The sequence below is a fragment of the Phoxinus phoxinus genome (genome assembly GCF_949152265.1).
Source record: "Phoxinus phoxinus genome assembly, chromosome: 8".
NCBI classification, from domain to species: Eukaryota; Metazoa; Chordata; class Actinopteri; order Cypriniformes; family Leuciscidae; genus Phoxinus; species Phoxinus phoxinus.
This window is the reverse complement of record NC_136883.1, coordinates 28928353-28950766: the sequence shown is the minus strand read 5'-3', so window position 1 is coordinate 28950766 and position 22414 is coordinate 28928353. Positions and strand designations below refer to the sequence as shown.

General features: G+C 36.7%; 2 protein-coding genes across 9 annotated transcripts; both read left to right on the top strand.

Moving 5' to 3' along the window:
- Positions 1–1024: 1024 nt before the first annotated feature.
- On the top strand, positions 1025–3043 carry il17c (interleukin 17c). The gene is made up of 3 exons (XM_079621387.1): positions 1025–1520; positions 1663–1886; positions 2423–3043. The coding sequence occupies exons 1-3, from the start codon at positions 1515–1517 to the stop codon at positions 2652–2654; spliced, it is 462 nt and encodes a 153-aa protein (XP_079477513.1). The 5' UTR covers positions 1025–1514; the 3' UTR covers positions 2655–3043.
- Positions 3044–3452: 409 nt separating this feature from the next.
- Positions 3453–21934, top strand: tango6 (transport and golgi organization 6 homolog). 8 transcript variants are annotated; one of them, XR_013798481.1, is made up of 20 exons: positions 3523–3591; positions 3970–4100; positions 4164–4619; positions 5713–5829; positions 5920–6082; positions 7003–7112; positions 7260–7422; positions 7597–7664; positions 7753–7865; positions 7984–8160; positions 8977–9103; positions 9401–9595; positions 10269–10403; positions 11682–12176; positions 13861–13918; positions 14874–15032; positions 17007–17158; positions 18424–18537; positions 21180–21411; positions 21710–21934. XR_013798481.1 is itself a non-coding variant. In XM_079620059.1 (19 exons), exons 1-19 carry the CDS (start codon positions 3540–3542, stop codon positions 21354–21356), a joined length of 3159 nt encoding a protein of 1052 aa, XP_079476185.1. In that variant the 5' UTR covers positions 3523–3539; the 3' UTR covers positions 21357–21934. The 8 variants fall into 8 exon arrangements, 4 of the variants coding, with proteins under 4 accessions (XP_079476182.1, XP_079476183.1, XP_079476185.1 ...); XR_013798482.1 differs by having other exon boundaries at positions 7753–7904; XR_013798479.1 differs by having other exon boundaries at positions 3453–3591; positions 3970–4619.
- Positions 21935–22414: the final 480 nt, after the last annotated feature.

The following is a 22414-nucleotide window of genomic DNA, read 5'->3' as shown; positions in this document are numbered from 1 at the left end:
GAATCCGCATATAGAGAAACTACAAAATCAATCCTGTGGTTGGTAGACAGACACCATTATCTACACTTGCTGTCAAATAAGCCTCTCCAGACTAACCAATATGGTTTTGTTAATGGGCGATGCCTCTTTTGATGGGAGTGTGATGTCTTGACTCTTTTGACTCTTGAATTTTTATCAAAGATAAACTTTTTTTTACTTTCCCTATTATTTTATATTTGTACTTTTTATATATCACTTTTTTTCACCATGAATATAGCTCTGGTAGCTAGCATCTTTCAATTAAAAACACATATAATTGGGTCATTGAATAAATCAGAAGCAGTGAAAAGATAGCTATAAAAAAAATTAAATGCATTAATAAATATTAGAAAATTTTAAATCCATATTAGACAGTGTAAATGTGCAATTTGCTCTGAATGCTACAGTTATTTCAAACTAAAAGAAAAGTGCTGATTGTTATAGCATCTAAATATTGTCGTCATTAAATGTCACATTGTGTGATTGAATCATCAGTTTCACATTCTCGGTGGAGTGTATAGAATTTATGCTTAAAGCTTAGGGGACTCCTGGAGAGATGTTTTTCTGAGTGGCTGGTCATGATGTTGGGAAATTCACTTGGTCATGTCCCGTGATGGCAACCCCACAGAAAACTGCCGTTAAAGCTCATTTTAGTTAATGAATGACCGGTTATTGAGGACTCTAGTCATGTCCAAAACATCCAGGGGGCTCCCACAATTTATCTCCACATTCACTGTTCCAGGGATTTGAAAAGGTCACAAAATGCTCAAAAAAAGGGAAATTTTCTCCATCTGAATATCACTGATACCTCTCCGTATTAATGATTTAGCCTTATCATGAAATGCAGGTTTGGAAAATGTTTTATATGACTATGTTTAGGCTTCTCTTGCATCACTTTTTTTTAACAATATTAATGGATCTGATAATAAAAGGATGTTTTTAATATATATATATATATATATATATATATATATATATATATATATATATATATATATAAAAAGTTTAATATTGACATCTCCCCTTTCCTATCAAAGAAAATAGAATGTACAACTGTAAACTGCTGTAGTACCGCGTTTTAATGAATGAAATCGTTTTCTTATTTCAGGATCAGGAAAAATGTTACTAGTGATGAGAGCAGAAACACTCCCACGTTCTCATTCATATTATTCATATTTAAAAGTTCAAATCGCGATGGCTCTCATTTGAGTTAATAACTGAAATCGTTTTACAGGGAGAAAAAAAAGTGAAGATCTGAGGGATGTTTTTCAAGATGCTTTTGTAAATATCGCTTCATATGAAAGAGGAAGCACGGAAGTAAAAAATTGATTACTATTTCCTCATAGGCTCGGATTTTCCCAAGGAGAACAGGTGAGCAGGCTATAGTATAAATATAAGCGTAAACTCCATGAAGGCTATAACAGTCCTGAGTCCAACCTGAGCATTGATCTGAAGCATCACTCTTGAGTTTTGATAATATACAGTCTAAACAAATTATGTTGGTAAGTAGAAAAAATGTTTTAAATAATCCATATTTTACAAAGTTATACATTTCGTCTTAACCTATGAAATATATTATTTTTTATTCAGAAATAAATTTGTTACACCCTGCTTATTTTATTTTATTTATTCTTTGCCTTGCAGTTTCCGCTGTTTTTTGGAATATTTTTCTTGTTGTCGGAGAACATCGTGGAAGGAAGAAATATGGGATGTTTCAGCAAGGCGCACAACAAGCTACTCGACGCTTTTCTTCCACACGCCGGACACCCGCATCCGAAGGCCACCGGTCATTCGGCGGACTCCTGCGAGAAAGCCGCTCAGTCTTTATCACACATCAGTGGGCGCTCACTCTCCCCCTGGCGGACAAGGTAAACATAGCTCTCGTAACCACCTATTTAATATTACCTTCATATTACCAGAGAAAGCAGAACACTGTTCAGCAGTGAAGCATTGCTAATGACGTAATCGAAACATATATATTTATATATGCATACTTACTCATACAATGCCTCATGTGCTGCTAATTTATTTTATTTTGGCTTAGTTTATGTAATGAATAGGGGGAATTTATTTTTAAGTACAATCAACTTGAATGTTTAAGTCATTTCAACTTAAATTACATTAAACTGAAAAGATGAATCTTGTATAACTTAAATTGTTTTTAAAAAGTTGGTTAACTTATTTTGATGAGTTAAAGCAATGTACAAATATATGTTGTCATAACTTATTTATCATATACTTTTTTTATAGTGGGTAGAGTTTTTATGAGGCCTGTTTTGTAGTGTTCAAATGATAACACAACATCATACAATAAAACAGTTGTGTATATGAAATATCGATTGAATTTCACCTAATTTAGTTATCTGCTACAATACTCATGCCTTTCTATCTGTTGTATTTTCAGCATTGTGCACAAGCCAGATATGTACCCCAGATCATATGAGGAAGCAAAGTGTTTGTGTGAAGGATGCATCATTAACGGGGTTGAGAATATGAGCTACAACTCTGTGCCCGTGCAGAGATCTCTGTTATTCCTGAAGAGGGTCCCATGCCCGTCTGACCCGAACAAATACTCTTTGGAGTATGAACATGTGCTAGTGACTGTGGCCTGCGCCTGTGTGGTCCCTCGCCAGTAAGAGAGGACATTATAAACCAAACCCGTAGAGACGAGTCTCATGTACCATGTCGTGTTTGTTTTAAAATGCAATTTTTGATAAGGTACTTACATTTTGTTATATGCTTATATGAATAAGCTGAAGAGGTTGCATGTGTCACATGTTTTTAATACACCAACAGTCTTTCTTGAAAGGAAGATATATTTGTATTATTGTAAAACACTACTTTATTTAAGGCATTATTTATTTAAATTATAATAACTTATTTATTGTTTATTTAACTTTTGTATAAATTATTCAAATATGTGAACGTTTGATCTTGTGCCTATAGCTGTCCTTCTATAACTCTGTCAATGACAGGAATAGTTATATCACATTTGTTTCAGTGATGATGATAAAATGTGATGCAATTTGTCCAAAACTCAATTTGTCCAAATGGTATTATGTTGAATAAAATCTATGCTGATCTTAATTCATCCATTGTTTCATCATATTTCACCCTATATATATATATATATATATATTTTTTTTTTTAAACGGTTTTGTAAATAAATGTTAGTATAGTAGATGAAGTAAACGTATTTATAATTTTTTTTTACCATTTGTTTTAGTGCCTTCATGCAGAGGTAATTAAATAAATGTTTACATTACATTACTTAATTGCCATTCACCATTGAGATTAGTGAAATTTATGAAATAGTAAAATGTAGATGATAATTATCACAAAAAAAATATTGCCATTGCATTATTTATTCCTGTTTTTCTTTTGGGTTTGGTGTGAGTTTAGCTTTTATTTTGTGGGACTTTTATTTTGAAAATGTTCTCATCAGTTTCAACTTTCAACCACAGTTACGTTAAAGCTTTGCGACAAAGTCTTTGTAGTAGACAACAGTAGTGTGGCGTAAAATGGTCACAGCACTAATAAAGTCTCTCAGTATATTAACCAAACCTATTCGAGGTAAGAAAAAAAGTATATTTCCGCGACGGGTTTAAATAGTGTTGTTTCATATACGTTAATGCTTTGGTAGTATTATTACTTTTCCACTCCCCATAAAACCTGTCATCTTTTAACTACTCACCCTCATGTTGTTCCAAAACTGCATGACTTTCTCTATTTATTTCGTAAAACACTAACTTTAAATATGTTAGGTACTGACAGCCTCGGCTTACACTTTCAGTGTATATTTTTTCGATACAATAAAAAAAATGAATGGCCAAACATTTAATTTTGAGCTCAAAAGAAGAAAGAAAGTCATGCAGGTTTGTGTGTTGTTTATGTTTAGCAAATCTGTTAAATAGTGATGGGATGTGTTGATGGACGCACATTCTTTTCCAGAGGCTCAGTGGAGCAATGGACAAAGCACACAAACATCACTTGTCCTGGCTCTCCAGAGGAACCTGTCAGAGCTTCGGGAGAGCATGTCTGCAGGCGAAGAGCTGGAGGAAGCCCGACGACTTCTGGAGGAGGTCAGGAGAGACAGCACATGGTTTTGCAGTGATGCTAATGATCTAACCTGGTGCTTTGTTCAGGAATGTCTTCTCTTACTGCTCTGCCTGGCACGACACCTCAACCGCCTCGTGGAAGCCTTTAACCAGATTCCTGCTGCACCAAATCCTGCGACCCCTGAAGCAGCTCCACCACTTCCCCCAGATGTTCTCAGTGTGGCCCAACAAAAGACCCTGGGCGCTGTGCTGCAGTTTGTGGTCACACTGGGTCTCTGCCCATATTTAGCTCCTGGTGTAGGAGTGGCACTGGGGCTGAGGTCAGCTTTTGGGGCAGCAGTGGAGGGAGCGGTCCGACACGATGTGGCCCCTACAGGGGAACGCCGTCTACTTATCACCGCTAATGTGCTCCTAGAGGTGTCTGCTCTGTCATCGCTAGCGACTCCTGTGTTTACACGCCACCTGGGTGACATCATGGCAGCGCTGTGTCAGTTAGCTTATCGACCCCAGCGTCCTGAAGGAGACAGTACAAAGAGTATTAAGGTAAAAATACACTAATATCAAAGCAATATTTAGTCCTATTTGAATACATTTTACTAGTGGTCTCTTTTTAGATCTGGGGTTCCCAAAGCCATTGATAACCTGGAAATAGCAAGGAAACGTAATATTGCTCCAGGCATGGAAAAGTCATGAAACATTAATAAAACTACATTTCAGAAATCAGAACACTGTTCAGCAGTGAAGCATTGCTAATGACGTAATCGAGCCAGCCTCCAACCACACACACACACACACATATATATATATATATTATATATATATATATATATAGAGAGAGAGAGAGAGAGAGAGAGAGAGAGAGTTGTTAATTTAAATAAAGCTATTATATGAAAAAAAGTGTTGCCTTGACCACTACCTGAAAAAGAAATTACAAAAATTAAAACTGAAAAAAAAACAAAAAAACATTACAGCTACATAGAAATATAAAAAAACAAAACCTACTAAAGAGGACAAAACCATGTAATACAATAAAAACTTAAGCTAAAATTAAAATGAAAGCTCATTCAAAATATAAATAAATAATACGGTAACACTTTACAATAATGTTTCATTAGTTAACACATTAGTTAACTACGTTAGTTAACATGAATTAAGAATGAACAGTAATTCTAGAACATTTATTAATCTAAATTAATGTTAGTTTCAACATTTACTAATACATTATTAAAATCAAAAGTTGCATTTGTTAACATCAGTTAATGCACTGTGAACTAACATGAACAAACCATGAACGACTGTATTTTTATCAACTAACATTAACAAAGATGAATAAATACTGTAACAAATGTTTTGTTCATTGTTAGTTCATGTTAGTTAATTCATAAACTAATGTTAACAAATGAGACCTTATTGTAAAGTGTTACTAATTTTACTTATACTAAAATAACACCGTTCTAATTATTCTTTGTCCTTTAGAGGCAAATCTTTATAAAACTATATATTTTCAAATCCCTATTCAATTATGAAGAATGACATGAAAGTAAGTGTGAGAATCCTGATTCATCACTCTTTCAAGTTTCATGTTGGCCCAAGCTAAAGGTTGAACTAATTCAGTCATTTTCATCTGCCACCACAGGGACTAACGGTAGAGGAGCGCAAGACCTGCAAAGAAGCACTCCACAGTCTTCTTGGGAAAGTGTATCAGCCAATCGTCATCAAAGAACTGCTTGTTCTGCAAGGGGGTCCTAAACAGGTGTGTGTTGCCCACTGTCTTTCTGAATACTTTTCTGATGTGTTAGTATTTGTGTGACTCCACAGAGACATGTCCTGTGTATTGCTGTAGGGATCTTCAGGTTCCCGAGGTGGATGTCCTGGAGGGGGAGGTAAGGCTCTATCCCAAGCTCCCCCTTGGCTGAGGCGCCTGTGTGGACAGTTGCTGTCTGACAGGTTAATGCAACCACAAGGTGTCCAGGCAGTGGTGAGGGCCATCTTAGAGGGCACCGGAGGTAAGCCTAAATTTAGCAAAGAGTACAGATGATTGGTTCTGAGAAACACTGGGATTTGAAAAAGGTGTTTCATGGAATAGAATCATGTTTACAAGGCCATCTATCTAGTGTCAGTTCCAAAATTTACTGAATGCCTTGTCAGTGGATAAAACATATTTTGTCTTCTCAAATATTTTTAGCTAATTGTGAGTAAATATTGTCTACAATTAGTATTTATTAAAATTCAGAAATGTAATGTAGGCCTATGCTTTATTTGCTATTATTTATTATAATAGTATAAAAAATTAGCATTATACCAGCCATACAATTTTTGTTACTAAACTCAAAACTCATTTTAAAACTCTTTCAGTAATTCAGCCCTAAAGTAAACTAGTATATTTACTAGTAAACAGGTTAAAATAATACATTTTTAAAACATTGAAATGTATGTAAATGCAAAATTAATGACCTATTTGGTTTTTATTGCTTATGCACACATTTTTTTAGTATGCATGTATGTGAATACAACCTGTGTTCATGCTTATGTTGTTTTGTTGTGGTTTGTTTTGTTGTCTGCAAACTTATAAATAAAATGCAACATCCTGGAACAGTGTGCTGTTGCCTGGAATATTACAATTAAGGGACCCAAAATAGCTGCAGACTGTAAAGGAGACAAACATGATACGTCTCGGTTATGGCTAGGTGACAGAAAATGTTTTGCATATTCTATAAACAGCACTGTGTCAGTGAGTTTAACCATAATTTTTTTGACTGGTGATGGAAAAACTTATATTTTCATACCATACATAACAAATCTAGTACACAAAATTCCCAATAGGTTTATCATTCCATGGATAGTCAGTCTGTTTTTTTATGACAGCGATAAATGTTCAGCATGTGCTTTTCAGTCATGTTTAACTGTCTCTCACATTGCTGACCAGCAGGTGGCGACTCTGACTGGAGGAAATGTGATGCTGTGGCCAAGATTCTTGCCGCCTGTCCTCAGCAGTCCCTCTCTGCTGAGTGCTATTACAGTCAAGTGTGTCCACAGGTGAAGTAATGTTCTCTCATTATTGTTACTTAGAGTTTTATTTGGTTTGTAAAAGATGCTAGCAGTCACATAACAAAAGCAAGAGTTCATTGCCATCTGTTACCTAAAATGTACTCTAATCATAGAATGTAATATCACTGGATTTAGGTTCTGGAGCTTCTGCATTTTAAAGACAAGCTGACTGCACAGCAGTTCCAGAGAGTGGCCACCAGGGCGGCGCTCATCATGGTGCATGATCGGCCTGAGTTTGCACAGCGATTCCTGCTCTTTCCTCTTCTCTCCCCCCTTCGTTGCTGTGCACAGGGAACCGGTTAGTATTCGTTAGGTGACTGCAGTTTAGCATTTTATAGTGGCTGATATAATTTAGGTTGTGCGAAAAGGCTTGCTTGCTAATGTTTGTCCCAACACACAGGATGGAATAATTTTTAGATGCAAAGTATATTCTCTTTTGAGTATTACAAAAATAACAGACAAGCTTTTTCAGGAGATGACTTATCCCAGGATGCAGTGGAGGAGTGGGAGCTGACTCGCTGTATTGAGGATGTATATAAAGTAAGCCAAGCATTCTGTATTGTCTAATAATGCACCATATCATCAAGTATATGAAATTTACATAAGAGCGTTATTTCGTTCTGTTTAGATTTGTGTGGTGGGTAATAATCCATCAGAAGTGCTGCTGAAAGCTCTAGCAGATGTCTACTCAACACTGTTCAATCTCTTTTGCTTCACCAAACAGAATGTCTCTCATTTACGGTCTGTCTTTCTTTTTTCTAAAGAAGTCTCTCATTTACGGTCAGATTTCTTTTCGAATATGAAGTATATGTAATAGATCATATGTTTGGAAAAGACTAAAAGTGGTTGTTCCCTACAGTACATCCTGTCAGGAGATCCTGCTATGGTGCCTGTCTCACTCAGAGCGCTCGGCATCTCTTTTGCTGCTGAAACGCTTGTGTGGACTGCTGGGAGAAGTGGGTGGAGTCAGACACGGCTTTCAGTTCTCACCGGGAAGTGAAGGAGGGGCCAGACTTACAGTGAGAGAGCTTAACAGGTATTATTAAATGAGAACCCTACAATAATTATGCAATGTTTTGTGGAAAGTAGTGATATATTAGTCAGTCTGGTTTACCAGCCAGTATTTTGCCATTTTGAGCTTCTCAGGCGATGGTCTAATTGGGAAAATAGCAGAATCTATTTGCTAGATCACCCTTTTGTCAATTTTAAAACAAACTGAAGCCTTAAAAAAGATGATGCATGTTTTTAAGTGTTTAGTGATGAATTTAGAGTTGATATTTTGTAAAATATTGATTTCAGTAATTTTGTGTGTATCTTATTTGCTTTCATTCAATTAAGCATTGTTTATATTAGTATTATATCAAGTGAAATTAATTTATAATGTTAGTAAAGTAAAGACATTTATAATGTTACAAAAGATTTGTATTTTAAATATTCTTTTTTTTTTTTCATCAGTGAAGCCTGGGTAAAAAAAATTGGTTTCCACAAAAATATTAAGTCACACAACTGTTCAAAGGTTTCTTTTGTTTTACGTACATTGTTTTCATAGCTCAAAAAAAAAAAAAAAAGTTTCCTGCGAACTAAATCAGCATATTGGAATGATTTCTGAAGGATCATGTGACACTGAAGACTAGAGTAATGATGCTGAAAATTCAGCGTTGCCATCACAGGAATCAGTTTTATTTAAAAATATATATATTATAGTAAATGGTAATTATATTACATATTATTCATTTTCATGTATGTTTGTTAAAATAAATGTAGCCTTGGTGGACATAAGAGACTTTTGAATAGTAGTGTATGTTGCAAGGCATAACAATGATTAACTGGTTCTTTTTCTGTGTTTTGACAGTGATGAAGATGATGCTCTGTATGAGAAGGTCTCAGGTGAGCAGTGGAGAGTGCAGTGTCTGGTGCAGTTATTAGAAGAGATGAAGGACAGTGACCTGCCTGGAGAGTTTTTCCTACTGCTGCTCCAGGTGCTGACCTCTGCCAGTCTGTTTCAGCCTGACCGTTTCTAATGTAGCTCATCAATGTCCACACTATAGCACATAAGATAAATGGATGTCCATAATTGTTTTATAGCAAGATTTGAGGACTCAAGAATGCTTCAAAATGTAGAGTAGATGATTAAAAATAACTTTTAGACTTTAAGAAGACTATTCCCAGATTTGACTTTTAAATGTTGTGAAAGTGACTTGAAATTGAAAGTGGATGCTGAGATCAACATTTCTTTCTTTCTTTTTCAATGTCTGCCTGTTTTGTGTTGTTTCCAGGATTTAACAGCTGTGGCTGCTGAGCAGGACGAGGTTGAGCAGGAAGTGAACACCTCTTCTATGACGCTGCTGGAGTTAGAGCAGCATCTGCTGGGGCGTGCAGGTGGACACGGACAGAGACTTGCTCTGCTTCAGGCACTGGCCATCATGTGTGAGGGTCTCCCACACACACAGCTGCTCTGCAAACCCACTCAGGTGAGATATAGAAGAAATCATTAATTCAATTTTATTTAAACGTATTAAATGGTTTTCTCTTTTCCTGAGTGAAGCGGTCCTTTTGAGTTTGAATTCTAAACGTTAAAACTCTTTTAAGCTTTCTTATCATTTTGTCTTTTCTGCTTTCATTCAACAGGTTTTAATAAGATAAAACATGGGCCTTCTAAAAATAGAGCACATCATCCCCTGGCCAGATCTGTTCCATTTAACTCGAACAAAGAATATCTTTACTCTGACTGTTATTTAGGGCACATGTATGAGCCTTTTATGGCTGGTAGAGCACAGTAGTGTTATATCAGCAGTTGTGCTACTTTATGTAGAGATAAGATGAGAAGGTGTGATCTCTCAAGACATCTCTCTCTCTCTCTCTCTCTCTCTCTCTCTCTCTCTCTCTCTCTCTCTCTCTCTCTCCTCTCTCTCTCTCTCTCTCTCTCTCTCTCTCTCTCTCTCTCTCTCTCTCTCTCTCTCTCTCTCTCTCTCTCTCTCTCTCTCTCTCTCTCTCTATTTTGAGAAATAATCTCTCTCTCTCTCTCTCTCTCTCTCTCTCTCTCTCTCTCTCTCTCTCTCTCTCTCTCTCTCTCTCTCTCTCTCTCTCTCTCTCTCTCTCTCTCTCTCTCTCTCTCTCTCTCTCTCTCTCTCTCTCTGCTTACAGGTGGTTGGGTTCATAGCATCCATGCTGCAGAGAGCATGTGTTAGTCTGGAGCGTGGCACTGACAGCCCAGTGGAGAGTCAGACTCTCAGTATGGGAATAGGGCTTGTGGCCACTCTACTTTCTGGAGCTGCAGAGGTAGTGTATAGTTTATACATTTTGCTGCTGTTCTTTGCTCACTCTATTCTAAGAGTTCCTCTAGTAATAAGGTGTTTGCTGTGTTTATGGGTAGTTAACATATGACATATTAATCCTGCAGTGTGGCATGCATTCTACACTTTGTATACTTGTTAAATATGCCATTTTCATGATCTCGTAGAAATGCGATTACATTTTAAAAATTAGTTTAAAATTAGTTTGTTGCACCCAGGGTTATTATTGTTAACTAAAACTAGTGAGAATTCTCTGTTAATTGAAATAAAATAAAATATAAGTTTTTAAAAAATAACTGAAAATTAAAAATTTTGCCTTGGTAATAAACTGAAATAAGTTGAAGCACTAGAATTATAAATAAATTAATAAAAAACTAATGAAATGACAAAAACAAAAATTACAACTAAAACTATAAAAAAATAAAAACTTCTAACTAGAAGTTGTGCCCAGTCACAGCACACAAAACATGCACTAATGCCCAGTTATTGGGTTAATTTGGTGTGATTAATTAAAACTATGCAAAAAGGGCAAAATAATAAAATGACATGAAACAAAAAAAGAGCTTATGTTTTAAAGCTACACTGTGTAGTTTTTTAAGTTGATTCTTAGCAAAAACCACTTCTTCTTTCAATTTCAAAATTATATGTGCTCATTAATATATAATTACTTGTACCAACTAATCAAGTATTCTCGTAAGCGTAGAATCTGCTATTTATAATACATACGGGTGAGCTGCTTGAATGGCGGAAGCCATGTTGCGCCTCCAAACCTTGAAAATACAAAACAGGGTCATACCTGGAAATTCAAGCTTCACCTTTCGCGTTTTTACACTCAGTGGCACCGTGACGAATGGGAGGGGGAGATTACTCGCGACTGCCGGCAGATTTGAAATAATACGGCCACCGTAGGAGTTAAAACGCCCTCGGAATGGGAGGGGCTAGAAAGTAATATTCAGTTGGTAGTCATATACAATTTCACCGCTAGATGGGAGTAATTCCTACACAGTGTAGCTTTAATGTAATTTCTTTGAATTATATTCAAAGAATGTATTATATTCAAGGATATGTTTTATTGATTAAAGATAGATTAAGAATTATATTGGGGACATTCCTAGCAATATTGATATGCAATTAATTGTTATTGATTAATCAGCATATTTTTAATTGGAATGATTAAAAGTTTTAAACAATTGACAGCCTGAAATCTTTGTTCATGTACATATTTATTACCTACCAATTTGTACCTGTGTATATCTTCTTTCAGCTCACTGCAGATGATTATTCATCAATGACTGCACTGCTGCCCCACCTGGAACAGATTTCCCAGCAGCACCAAGAGCCAGTTATCCAGGAGCTAGCATCCGATCTGAGGGCCACTATTGCCACACACGGGGCTTATCGCCCTACAACTGTCCCTAAAACAGCCAGCCAGCACAGCACTGCCCACAGTCTTACCCAACCTGCAGGCCACAGTTCAAACTCCCTCCCAGCCAGACCCCAGGTCCCCTCACAATCAATCTCACATCCCAAACATACAACAGACCCTAGTGTAACACCCAAAGTTAAAGACTTTCAGACAGCTGGAGGAATACTCAATCCTGGGATTTCTGAGGCCTTGCGCAGTAAAGCTTTCTCTGAGTGCCTGCTGGAAGCCTGTGACCTAGATGTGCCCACACGAGCCGTAGCACTGCGTTCACTGACCCGCTCCGTTAGAGATGGAGACGAGGAGGCATTGCGGAACAAGGAGAAACTACTAACAGTGAGTGTATAGATGTGTATGTATCTAAGTTAAAGCAGATAAAACTGGCCTGGCATGAATTCTTTAAAAATACATTTTTCATTATGTATGATATAAAAGTGGTCACATTTACTGAAAATTTGCAGGCGAAATCTAGTAATTTCAGTATAATATCTAGTAGCCTAATCTGCATAATCAGGGATCTTGCTTATGTTCATGTTAGTCATGAAAATGTAGCTGTTTTGATCAACAGAAATCTGCTTGGTTTTAAATTAATTCTGTGTGAGCAGTGATGTATACGTCGCTACATCATTGACAATGGATGAACTTTAGATGATAATATTTCCAGGGAATATATAAATATATAGTTTTGATAATTGTAAAAACATTTGCCACATGCATCGGAAAAATAAATACTATAAATGTTATAATTTTAAAATATTCCCATTAATTCTAGACATTATTATTATTATTGCTAAAGGTGAGATATTTTAACAATTTTAAAATATTGAAACTTTTTTGTAGAATTCATTATTAATTCTTATTAATTCCTGCATATTATTTCCATTTCACCTATCACTGTATATTCTTAATGGCTGGTTTAGGGTACGCTTACATAACAACGATGTACTAAAAACGGAAAAGTTTTTCCTTCGCATTTTTCGCATACAAACGACAACGATGTCAAAACAATCCCTGTTCACACGGATCTGCAAAAACGACTAAAAATGCTGTATTATGCATGTCAGTTGGCGATGTCACTTTGTAAAGAAACGGTAAATGCCTATAGACTGAACAAATAATACGCATGTGCATGACATCACCGTTTTCACAAATTTGCAGACGAGACGATAACAGTATCATTTTTTCAAACTTGCCCTTTGAAACCCGATTTCACAAGTTTGCATTTTCAGGCCCCCAAAACGCTGTTGTCATTGCGCTTTGATGCAGGCGATCATTATAGTATATGATAAACACTTGCTCTCCCAGTATGCATTATTCTCTCTGATGCTAAAAGCTTGGTGTCACGTGCACATCTCTCCTGGGATTTGCGTAGACTCTTCTTCCCTGGGTGACATTGTTTAAATGGGCCAGTGACTTCCAGTGTTTCTCTTTCTCATGTGTGTTAGTGTTGAGGGTGGGTGAGGGTCTAGAATAGACCATGTTTTATAAATGAGGTGGGATGTTTGGTGTGTAAAAACCTCTTGCTTGAGGGTGTCTGAAGTCTCTCGTGGGATCTAGTTATGATGAGCAGCTTTCTGCAATGTCTCATCTAATATTCTCTGTAATAAGAGTCTCTTCTGTGTCCAACGCTTCATAAATACAACTAATTCACACATGAACACAGACACAGAGCATCTCACTAACAGTGACATAACACCCACCCAGTAATCCATTTTTCTTTTGATTCATTCAGTTTTAAATATTTATTTGTATCGGTGTCTGTCAGAGTTCTTAACACATAAATGTCTTCTCTGTTGAATTCGTTTTCTCTTTCATTCTCTCTGAAAGTCATACCACTTCACCTCATGTGAACTCATTTAAATATTTTAAAAACCGCAGGCCATAGACATGATTTAATTTGCATTACTGTAAACGTGCTGAGAGCTGTAAAACTGTCAGCGATAATTAGACTAAGGAATTAATTAACTCTGCTCTAATTCTTGGCTGTCAGCTTTCAGTGAATTATTTCAATGTGTTTCAGCTCTTTCTGGAAAACCTGGAACATGAAGACTCCTTTGTGTATCTGTCTGCTATTCAAGGTAATTCATTCATTAGTTCAAGAAAGAAACCAGACTAAACTCCTTAGAAATACAACAAAATATGACAATCACACCTGCTTTTACCTAATTTTTTAAAAATTACTATTGAGGGTTTTTAGAAATTAATGTAAATTATTTTATTTATTTGTAGTTGTGATGGTACATAATAGAACAGCTTGGTTTTGACTGGTTGAATGACTTAGTTGTAAGTATAAAGCACAGACATTACATTGATTTACTTTCGCCAGCTAAACTCACTGTCAGCTTTACCTCAACACATTACAATGTGTTTCAACTCCCACGTTACTCATTCTTAAAGAATACAGACGTTTGGTTAAACCTTTCATTTGTTAATTGACCAGGCTTTTGCTTTTGCAATGAATAGATAAAGCATCTGATTCCTGAGCTCATTAAAGTAGTAATATTAAGCAGGACAACTGTTTTCAACATTGATAATGTTTTTTGAACACCACATCATGTGGCACTAAAGACTGGAATGAATAATGATGCTGAAAATTCGTCTATTCGTTATTTTAAATTGTTAGAATATTTCTCAATATTACTGGTTTTACTTTATTTTGTATTCCTGACCCGAAACTTTTGAACAGTGGGGTATATTGATCGACAGTTGTGGAGGATTTTCTTTTGTATACATGTGTGTCAGGTTATTTTAGGAACAGGCTGCTGTATCTAGGCCAACAAACAGATTTGGGGTGCTATATTCTGGTTTGATTAACTAAACCAGCTCTACGTATTTGCTGCCAATGTTATTTCACCTTTTATCCATGAATGGTCAGAACCATCTCAACCATCCCTTTTTTTGGCCTATTGAGGAATAGCTAAATTAAGATTGTAATGCTCTGGCAGCCTGTTGTGCTTTCTATTCATCCTGTCTTAAAAAGGGTCTGTCAGAGTTTTAGCCTTTATTCAGAGCTGGGTTTTTTTTCTGTTTCAGGGTTGGCAGTGTTGGCTGATTCTTTTCCTGAGCAGATTCTGCAGAGACTGCTGGGAGAGTATCAGACCGGGGCAACTGTCGGTCCCCCCAAAAGAGAGCGCTCCCTAGAGACACGCCTCAAAGTGGGCGAGGTTTTAATGAGAGCCTGCAGGGCCATGGGTGAGCACAGTCACTGACTGTAGTCTTTCTTTTTTTTCATATTTCTTTCTTTCTGTATTCTTTTCTTCCTTTTAAAATACTTCATGCTCCATTTCAGGATCTGTTTGTCAGATCTGGGCAGTGCCGTATCCCCAGCACAAGTGTGCGGTTATTCATTGTGTCTCGAGATCATTCAGTCTGGGTCTGAGGCATGTCGTCTTGGCCCGGCTCCTTGACGCTAACAGACCGAGCTCTGAAAAAGCCCAACAGCTGCTACAGTCCGCTGAAACCGCACAATGAGTCTCACAGCTCTCTGTCACATTCATAGTGCCTTCACACACAGCAGGGGGCATCACACACTTCACATCGCACACTTGAGCTCAATTTACATTTTCAACCCTTGAGTATTATCTAATGAGACACTTATTTCAATCCTTAAATCCTTGATTCGGTAACAATTAAATATCTAACCAAAACATGCTGTTTCGTAATGTACACATCCGATGCGTAATTAAATAAATCCTTTTCCTGCATAAGTGTGCCACTGGTTTCCAATTAAACATGTCGCTTAATAAGGTGATGGGACAGATGGCCACAGTTAACAAGAAGCACTGGCTCAAAGAAGCATATGTTACACTTTTTCTTGCCCCTGTTCCTTTTCCCTCCCATCAGACACCCATTTTTTTCTTGTAGATCTAGTCCACAATCGCCATTAAAACTCTTTTGATCTTTTTGGAGGATTGGTCAGCTGAACAAGTGGACATTCATGTCTGAATAGGTCCTGGCACATGGATTCTGGAAGGTTTTATACAGTTTGAATGATATTTCAGACAGGGCCAGAAAAATCAGCTGTGTGGAGCAAGTCCCTCTGGGCCCACCTGGCAGCCATTATAATAGCTTTTGTCTAGTTTTATCCTTATTTATTACCCATAAAGAATGTCAATTCCCCTTACACTAATACCTGTTAGTGTGTGGAGGATTTTTTGTTTGTTTTTTTGTCAGAGCCCAAAAAGAAGCCAAAAAAAATCCCAGTTTAGTGACTTTGCTCATGCTGTAGGTATGGACTTTGGACTTTCTCAGACTTTCACACTGAGATGAAGAGATTGGAAGAGGAGTTGCGACTTCAGCTTTGTGCGTGTGTGTGTGCGCGCGCGCGTGTGTGTGTGTTCAGGCTGGAGCTCTCATTCCTTGCACTGTACATGTGATATTAGGAAAAATCTGAGTTTAATTTTTATTATTTGTAGTCTGTATATACACTACAGGTCAAAAGTTTGGAATAATTAAAAGTTTTAATGTTGTTGATAGAAGTCTCTTATGCTCACCAAGCAAATTATATTTATTTGATAAAATATACAGTAAAACAGTAATATTGTGAAATATTACAATTTAATAGACCTGTTTTGTATTTTAATCTGTTTTGAAAGGTAGTATATTCCTGTGATAGCTAAGTTGAATTTACAGTTGCCATTACTTCAGTTTCACATGATCCTTAAAAAAATATTTTAATGCATTAAATTGATCAAGTCACAGTAAAGACATTTATAATAAATGTAAAATAAAGGCTGTTGTTTTGAATTTTATATTCAATAATTCTGAAAAAAACCCATAAAGATTTCCACAAAAACTATTTTTAAAGATTGATAATAAAGAACCATTATTAGTAATTGAGTACCAATAATATTTGAGCAACAAAACAGCATATTCGAATGATTTCAGAAGGATCATCTGACAGACACAAAATTATAGAATAAATTACACTTTAAAATATATTAAAATAGAAAACAGTTTATTTTAAATTGTAATAATATTTCAAAATATTACTTTTTTTCCTGTATTTTTAATCAAATAAATAAATGGAGCCTTGGTGAGCATAAGTTGCTTATTCAAAAAAAAAAGAATAATATCATAATTATTCCAAACTTTTGAAAAGTAGTGTGTCTTTATATTCAACTAAATATCTGTATAAATAAATCAATAAAAAGTTGTATCTTTTAGGTGACCTTGCTCCACACTATGGTCGCCCTCTGATTGGTGTGTTCCTGAGTGGCACACGAGACAAGGACAGTAGTGTGCGTGCCAGCAGCCTCTCTAATTTGGGTGAACTCTGCCAACGTCTCAACTTTTCCCTCGGACCACTGGCACAAGAGGTAGTACCATTCTAGTATTCAAAACCTAAAAGTCAACTAGACAACCTGATGAAAAGCTGAATCTGCGCAGTTTAGTCTGTAATTAGTTCTTTTTAAGCAGATCCCCGAGGCTGCTTCTAGTCTGATGTCATCGTTCTCTTTACTCGGCACAGCTGTGTATGTGTACACACATGCACATCTCACTACACACGATTACTACTACTACTAGTGCTGAGATCAGGGTTTCTGCTGGTGCAGATGGGTGATCAGCTGAACTCCATCCATTTCACTGATTTGCTCATTAAAATCAGCCAATCTCTTGACCACAAATCTTTATGTATGCTCAAATTTATTTAAATGCTTTCAAAATAGATCTGTAAATAAAAATGTCCTGATTAGCCTTTTTTGTGATTAGCCTTTTTTTACTCTAGTCACTTATTTAACCATATATTGCTGCGTTTGAAAGTGGACAAAATGTGTTGAATTTGCGCTATGTTGATTCTCGTACACAGCCAATAGAAAACAAGAAGTGTCTTAAGGGTCGGGGAAGAAAATATCGCTTTTCGTTTAATGGAGCACTCCCCATATTGATCCATACAATCCCAAGATCAATCTTTTACTAAGCCTATTTTCAGTGGCTGATGCAAACTTATTTGTACAGCCCAATTCACAATACAAATGAGCTGGTTATTTTATTGATTAGTTATTTTCATTCATATGTAAGTGAAATGGACATTCATAACTGAAATATAGAATCAGCGTTGAATCAAATCAAGTTTAAAGCCTGTGAATCAGAATCGCATCAAACTGGGAAATCCGTCATGTCACCAGTATTTTATGTAGAATCAAAGACTAAGCTTACCTGAGACTTTAGCATTGTACTTTTGCTGCCTTGCAGGCATTGATGTTTCCTTCAGGAAATACAAATTTAGAGTTCTTTGATACTGTGCCAATATGTGACGCCTTGGAAAGCAGTTTGTTTATTTTTCAGTGCTTGTGCATATGGTCGTTGAAAAAATTTACTGTGAGTGGCTGAGCTGCGGCAGTGGTCTAGAGATCTTCATGAATAAGCATCTCTGTCAGTGTGACTAACTGGGCTGCTTATTCATGAAAGAGCCCCTGCAACAGGCTGTTCTAGACCATCTTGACCAGCAAACCCGTGTGCGTGTGTTTAGACATCAATCGACCCGCTACATTGACATAAAGATCAACTAGTGCAGCATTGCAGATCTCTGCGGCCTGCGAACGTCCTTTGTATTTGACCTCTGTTTGTGTGGTTCCTGCAGCTGAGCACGTGTCTCACCGCCCTGATAAAGACGGACAGAGAAGCAGAGGTTCGAAGGGCAGCGGTCCATGTCATTGCTCTGGTCCTTAGGGGCCTCAGTGATAAAACCACTCAGGTGAGTAATTTTGAAATATGTTCGATCAATTTAACTTGTGATTATCCAGTGGCTGGTATTAAAGTAATATAAAGGACTTAAAAATGTATTAGTTATTCAGTATTTTAAAATAATTTATTTTATATTTCTATTTTTATATATTATATTTATTCCTGAATTTTCAGCATCATTACTCCAGTCTTCAGAGTCACATGATCCTTCAGAAATCATTCTAATATGCTGATTTGGTGCTCAAGTAACATATTTTAAGCCCAATTTATACTTCTGCATCAAACTCACTCCATAGCTATGTCGTAGGCTGTGTGTAGCACGCATAGCCTATGACATACCTTGACGTACACCTCTCCAAAAATATAACAACGTGTCAATTCTACACGGACCGCAAGCGCTGTGATTGGTCTGCTTGAACCCCTCCCTCGGGTTTCACATACTCCCTCTGCATGTTTAATTGCACGTCAATACGGACAATGACGCTGAAGTATAAATGAAGACCAACGCGTAGCTTACAGCGTAGAGGCTCCGGCGTTGGTCCAACGCAGAAGTATAAATCAACCTTTATTATTATCTATATATCGCAGAAGTATAAATCAACCATTATTATTATCCCTATACAAAGATTTATATTTCAAATAAATGCTGAATCCTGAAAATGTGCATTACGATTTCCACAAAAATATTAAGCAGCACAGCTGTTTTCTACAGGTATAAATGTCTTTACAATCATTTTCATTGATCAGTTTAAAAAAAAAAATGTTGGTATTCAACAGCGTGCCACAGATGCTATCCATTTACAGCATGTTTTTAACCAGAATATTTCTTCAAAAGTGTGAAGTCCCATCACTGTTTTGTTGTGTGTGAGGATATTGAGGATCTTTTGATCTGGTGTTTTGATCAATGCACGTTTTTTTAGTGGGAGGAATTCTTCCAGCATCTGGACTGATGAGCAGAGCAGCAGCTGTAATTTTCTACTCTCTTATTTAGAGGTTACCTGCAGTATAAGACAACCAACGTTCTGTCTAATCATCACTCTCAGCAGACTCTTGTTCCCACGGCCCTGATCACTTTCCCAGCAATGCCTTTCAATTGCGACTATAGCTCCTACATTTGGTGCATGATGAATAAAATTAATAGATCTAAACCATATGAAAACCGATTTTTCAGATTTTCAGAAGAAAATGTGGTCCTTGCTCATGCAAAATCTGTCCCTGCTATGATAGAGTGTTATAGTAGGTTGCCAAGACATTGTTGAAGAGTACTATGGTACTTTTTTTTTTTTAACCTGGTAAAGTGACCATGAGGTTAAACAAAATCATTGATGTCCATAACGTGAACTGTGCAGGCTGAGTTAATACATTTTATCAGCTAGGGTTAGGAGTTTTTTGAGAAACCTTCTATAAAGTTTAAAGTATCACAAGTTCAGAGTTACAGCTATAACTAGATTAACCAATCAGAGGTGTGTATCAGCTTACATAGATGTGAGAACTCTGAGTCTCTGATCCACTGGACTATTAGTCGCCATCTTCAACAGATGTTTACCCTGGTGTGAGATCATATGAACCACACCACACTTACTGAAATTTGTACATTTTATAGTTTTTTTTTTAGATGTTGTCAGCAGACTGGCAGCTGATTGACATTCCAACCTCAGTGTGATCATTTTATTCCAGTTATCTTTTAAAAACATAATAAGGTATGAATCACAAGACTGCCACACATTTCATGAAAGCGAGATACTTGATTATTGATACCACTTACTTCCTTTATCAAATTTATTTCCATTGTGATTGTAGTATGTTCTACAGTAGACAAATAAACAAATTAATGTACTCAAATAACAGTTAAATCAAATAATTAAAACAATAAAATATAAACTTTAAAAAATATATTATTTAAATTAAAGATTAATACGATTCTTTAGAGAAGTATTCTTGTATAAGATAAAACATTTAATTTTGTAGAGAGATTGATACAAAATCTCAGGATGCTAAATCTTCTGCTTTGTCCTTTTACTACCTCACTTTGCAACACTTGCAATTTTGGGAGTGATTGTCTACATAAAACACATCTTAAGATCCCTCTATAAACACATGAACTGATCCCATGACCTCAGAGCAGACCAAACTGGCAACTGCTGCTGCAAATGACCTTTTATACTTTTGACCCCCTGATTTACAGCACCAATGTCCACCCTAGTTAGTACCCCGACCCTTGAAACATTTGCACATGCCCTTTATAGGACAGGTTTTACTAGACTCAGACGGTGCTGTCCCTGGCCTGCACCTTGGCATTGGCCCGGGTGCAAAGTCACGTCTGTCATCGCCGTCTGTTGAGTTTCCCAGGATGGAGCTTGATAGAGGTCCTTCTGGTATGAGAAACGGTTGTTACTCGGTCCAGCTGTTGCAGCGAGTAATGAGACGGCTCGTCCAGGTAAACCATAAGTCACAACGCCTGGTGTCCTCTTAGTGTGAGGCTAAAACAGCTGAGTGTTCACAAAAGCGCTCTCCTGCTGTGAGGGAGAAGGTCAAGATACTGTACTCATTATTTTCCCTTCCCTTGTTTGTTCTTTTTCTGGCTTTCAATTGTACAGTAAAACAGTACATCTGCTTACTAAGTGCTTTCCGACTCTTCTTCTGCTTTTTCAGGTTCTTGGGGATGTTTTATCTGAGCTGTATCGGGCTCTGAAAGGGGTGGTGCGGTCGGACCCAGATGATGTGGCTGTACTCCATGCTCAGCTCGCTCTGGAGGAGCTGGATGATATCATGAGGAGGTCCATATTCCCTCAGCAAAAACTTAAGAAAAAGATTGTGGTACTTCCTTGAAAGCACTCCAGAAATGACATAACTTTTTTGTAGACCTCTTAGATTTCTACCATCCGTTTTTATATTTGTAGTAATTGAATAATTTATACATTTTCAGCTTTTTTTTTCTTCTTCTCCATAATCAGTTTTTTTCACACACACATTTCCATTCTCAAACCAAAAAACCTGTCTTGCCATTGATAAACTAGCATTGTGCCTTTTGTTATCTGTTACACTGAGGTTAGAGGGCAACAAAAGCAAAAGATATATCTTTGTAAAGAGCACTGGTGATAAAATGCCTGTTTGCTTTTTATCGAATGTTTGTTGTACATATAAAGGCAGCTAGGTCATGACATCATTGTAAGATACGACAGGGCAATTAGTCATTCTCTTAAAATTCCTCCCACTGCACAATACTAAAACTATCCATTCATGTTAACCGTCTGCATAGCATCCTGACCTCTTGGAACTGCCCTGAAGTAGAACTGGTTAAATACCATATAAATTCAAATGTTAGCATTTATGCTAACTCATAAAATGATACCTTCGTCATCATGAAGTGTCTCTAAAATAAAATAAAGAGTGCTTATTTTTCCGAAGCTGGTCTAATGTGTTTATATTATGCTGTCGTTAACAGTTTATTTTTCCCTTTGCTAGGACTGTTTTAGAGGTAATATAAATGTAAGCATGTGTCTGAACATCTGGGTTAGGTTGCAGTGCCACAAGTTTTCTGCCTCATGTGTTGTAAGGTAATAGGTGAACCAAATATTAATAAGCTAAAAACAGTTCACATTGTATAACACAAATCATTTATGTGGGTTTATAATATGTGTTAAAGTCTATATGAATTGCAGTTTGCAATGGATTGTAATTCTGTAATGTTAAAGGGATAGTTCACCCAAAAATGAAAGTTATGTCATTATTTACTCACCCTTATATTGTTTTAAGCTTGTAGCCAGACTAAATTAAAGATTGCTAAAGCAATATCTGAATTGTCCCCAAATACCCTTTCCCGTGGATTCACAGACGGCTTAAGCCTAGTCCCAGACTAAAATGCATGTTTGAGCCGTTTGAACTGA

What these genes read in the sequence shown, in the direction of transcription:
- il17c (XM_079621387.1), top strand. An exon ending in CTCTCCCCCTGGCGGACAAG is followed by an intron (nt 1,887 to 2,422) that starts GTAAACATAGCT and finishes TTGTATTTTCAG; the next exon opens with CATTGTGCACAAGCCAGATA.
- tango6 (XM_079620056.1), top strand. Translation starts at nt 3,540, where the DNA reads ATGGTCACAGCACTAATAAAGTCTCTCAGTATATTAACCAAACCTATT. An exon ending in CAGAATGTCTCTCATTTACG is followed by an intron (nt 7,866 to 7,983) that starts GTCTGTCTTTCT and finishes TGTTCCCTACAG; the next exon opens with TACATCCTGTCAGGAGATCC. An exon ending in ACAAGGAGAAACTACTAACA is followed by an intron (nt 12,177 to 13,860) that starts GTGAGTGTATAG and finishes AATGTGTTTCAG; the next exon opens with CTCTTTCTGGAAAACCTGGA.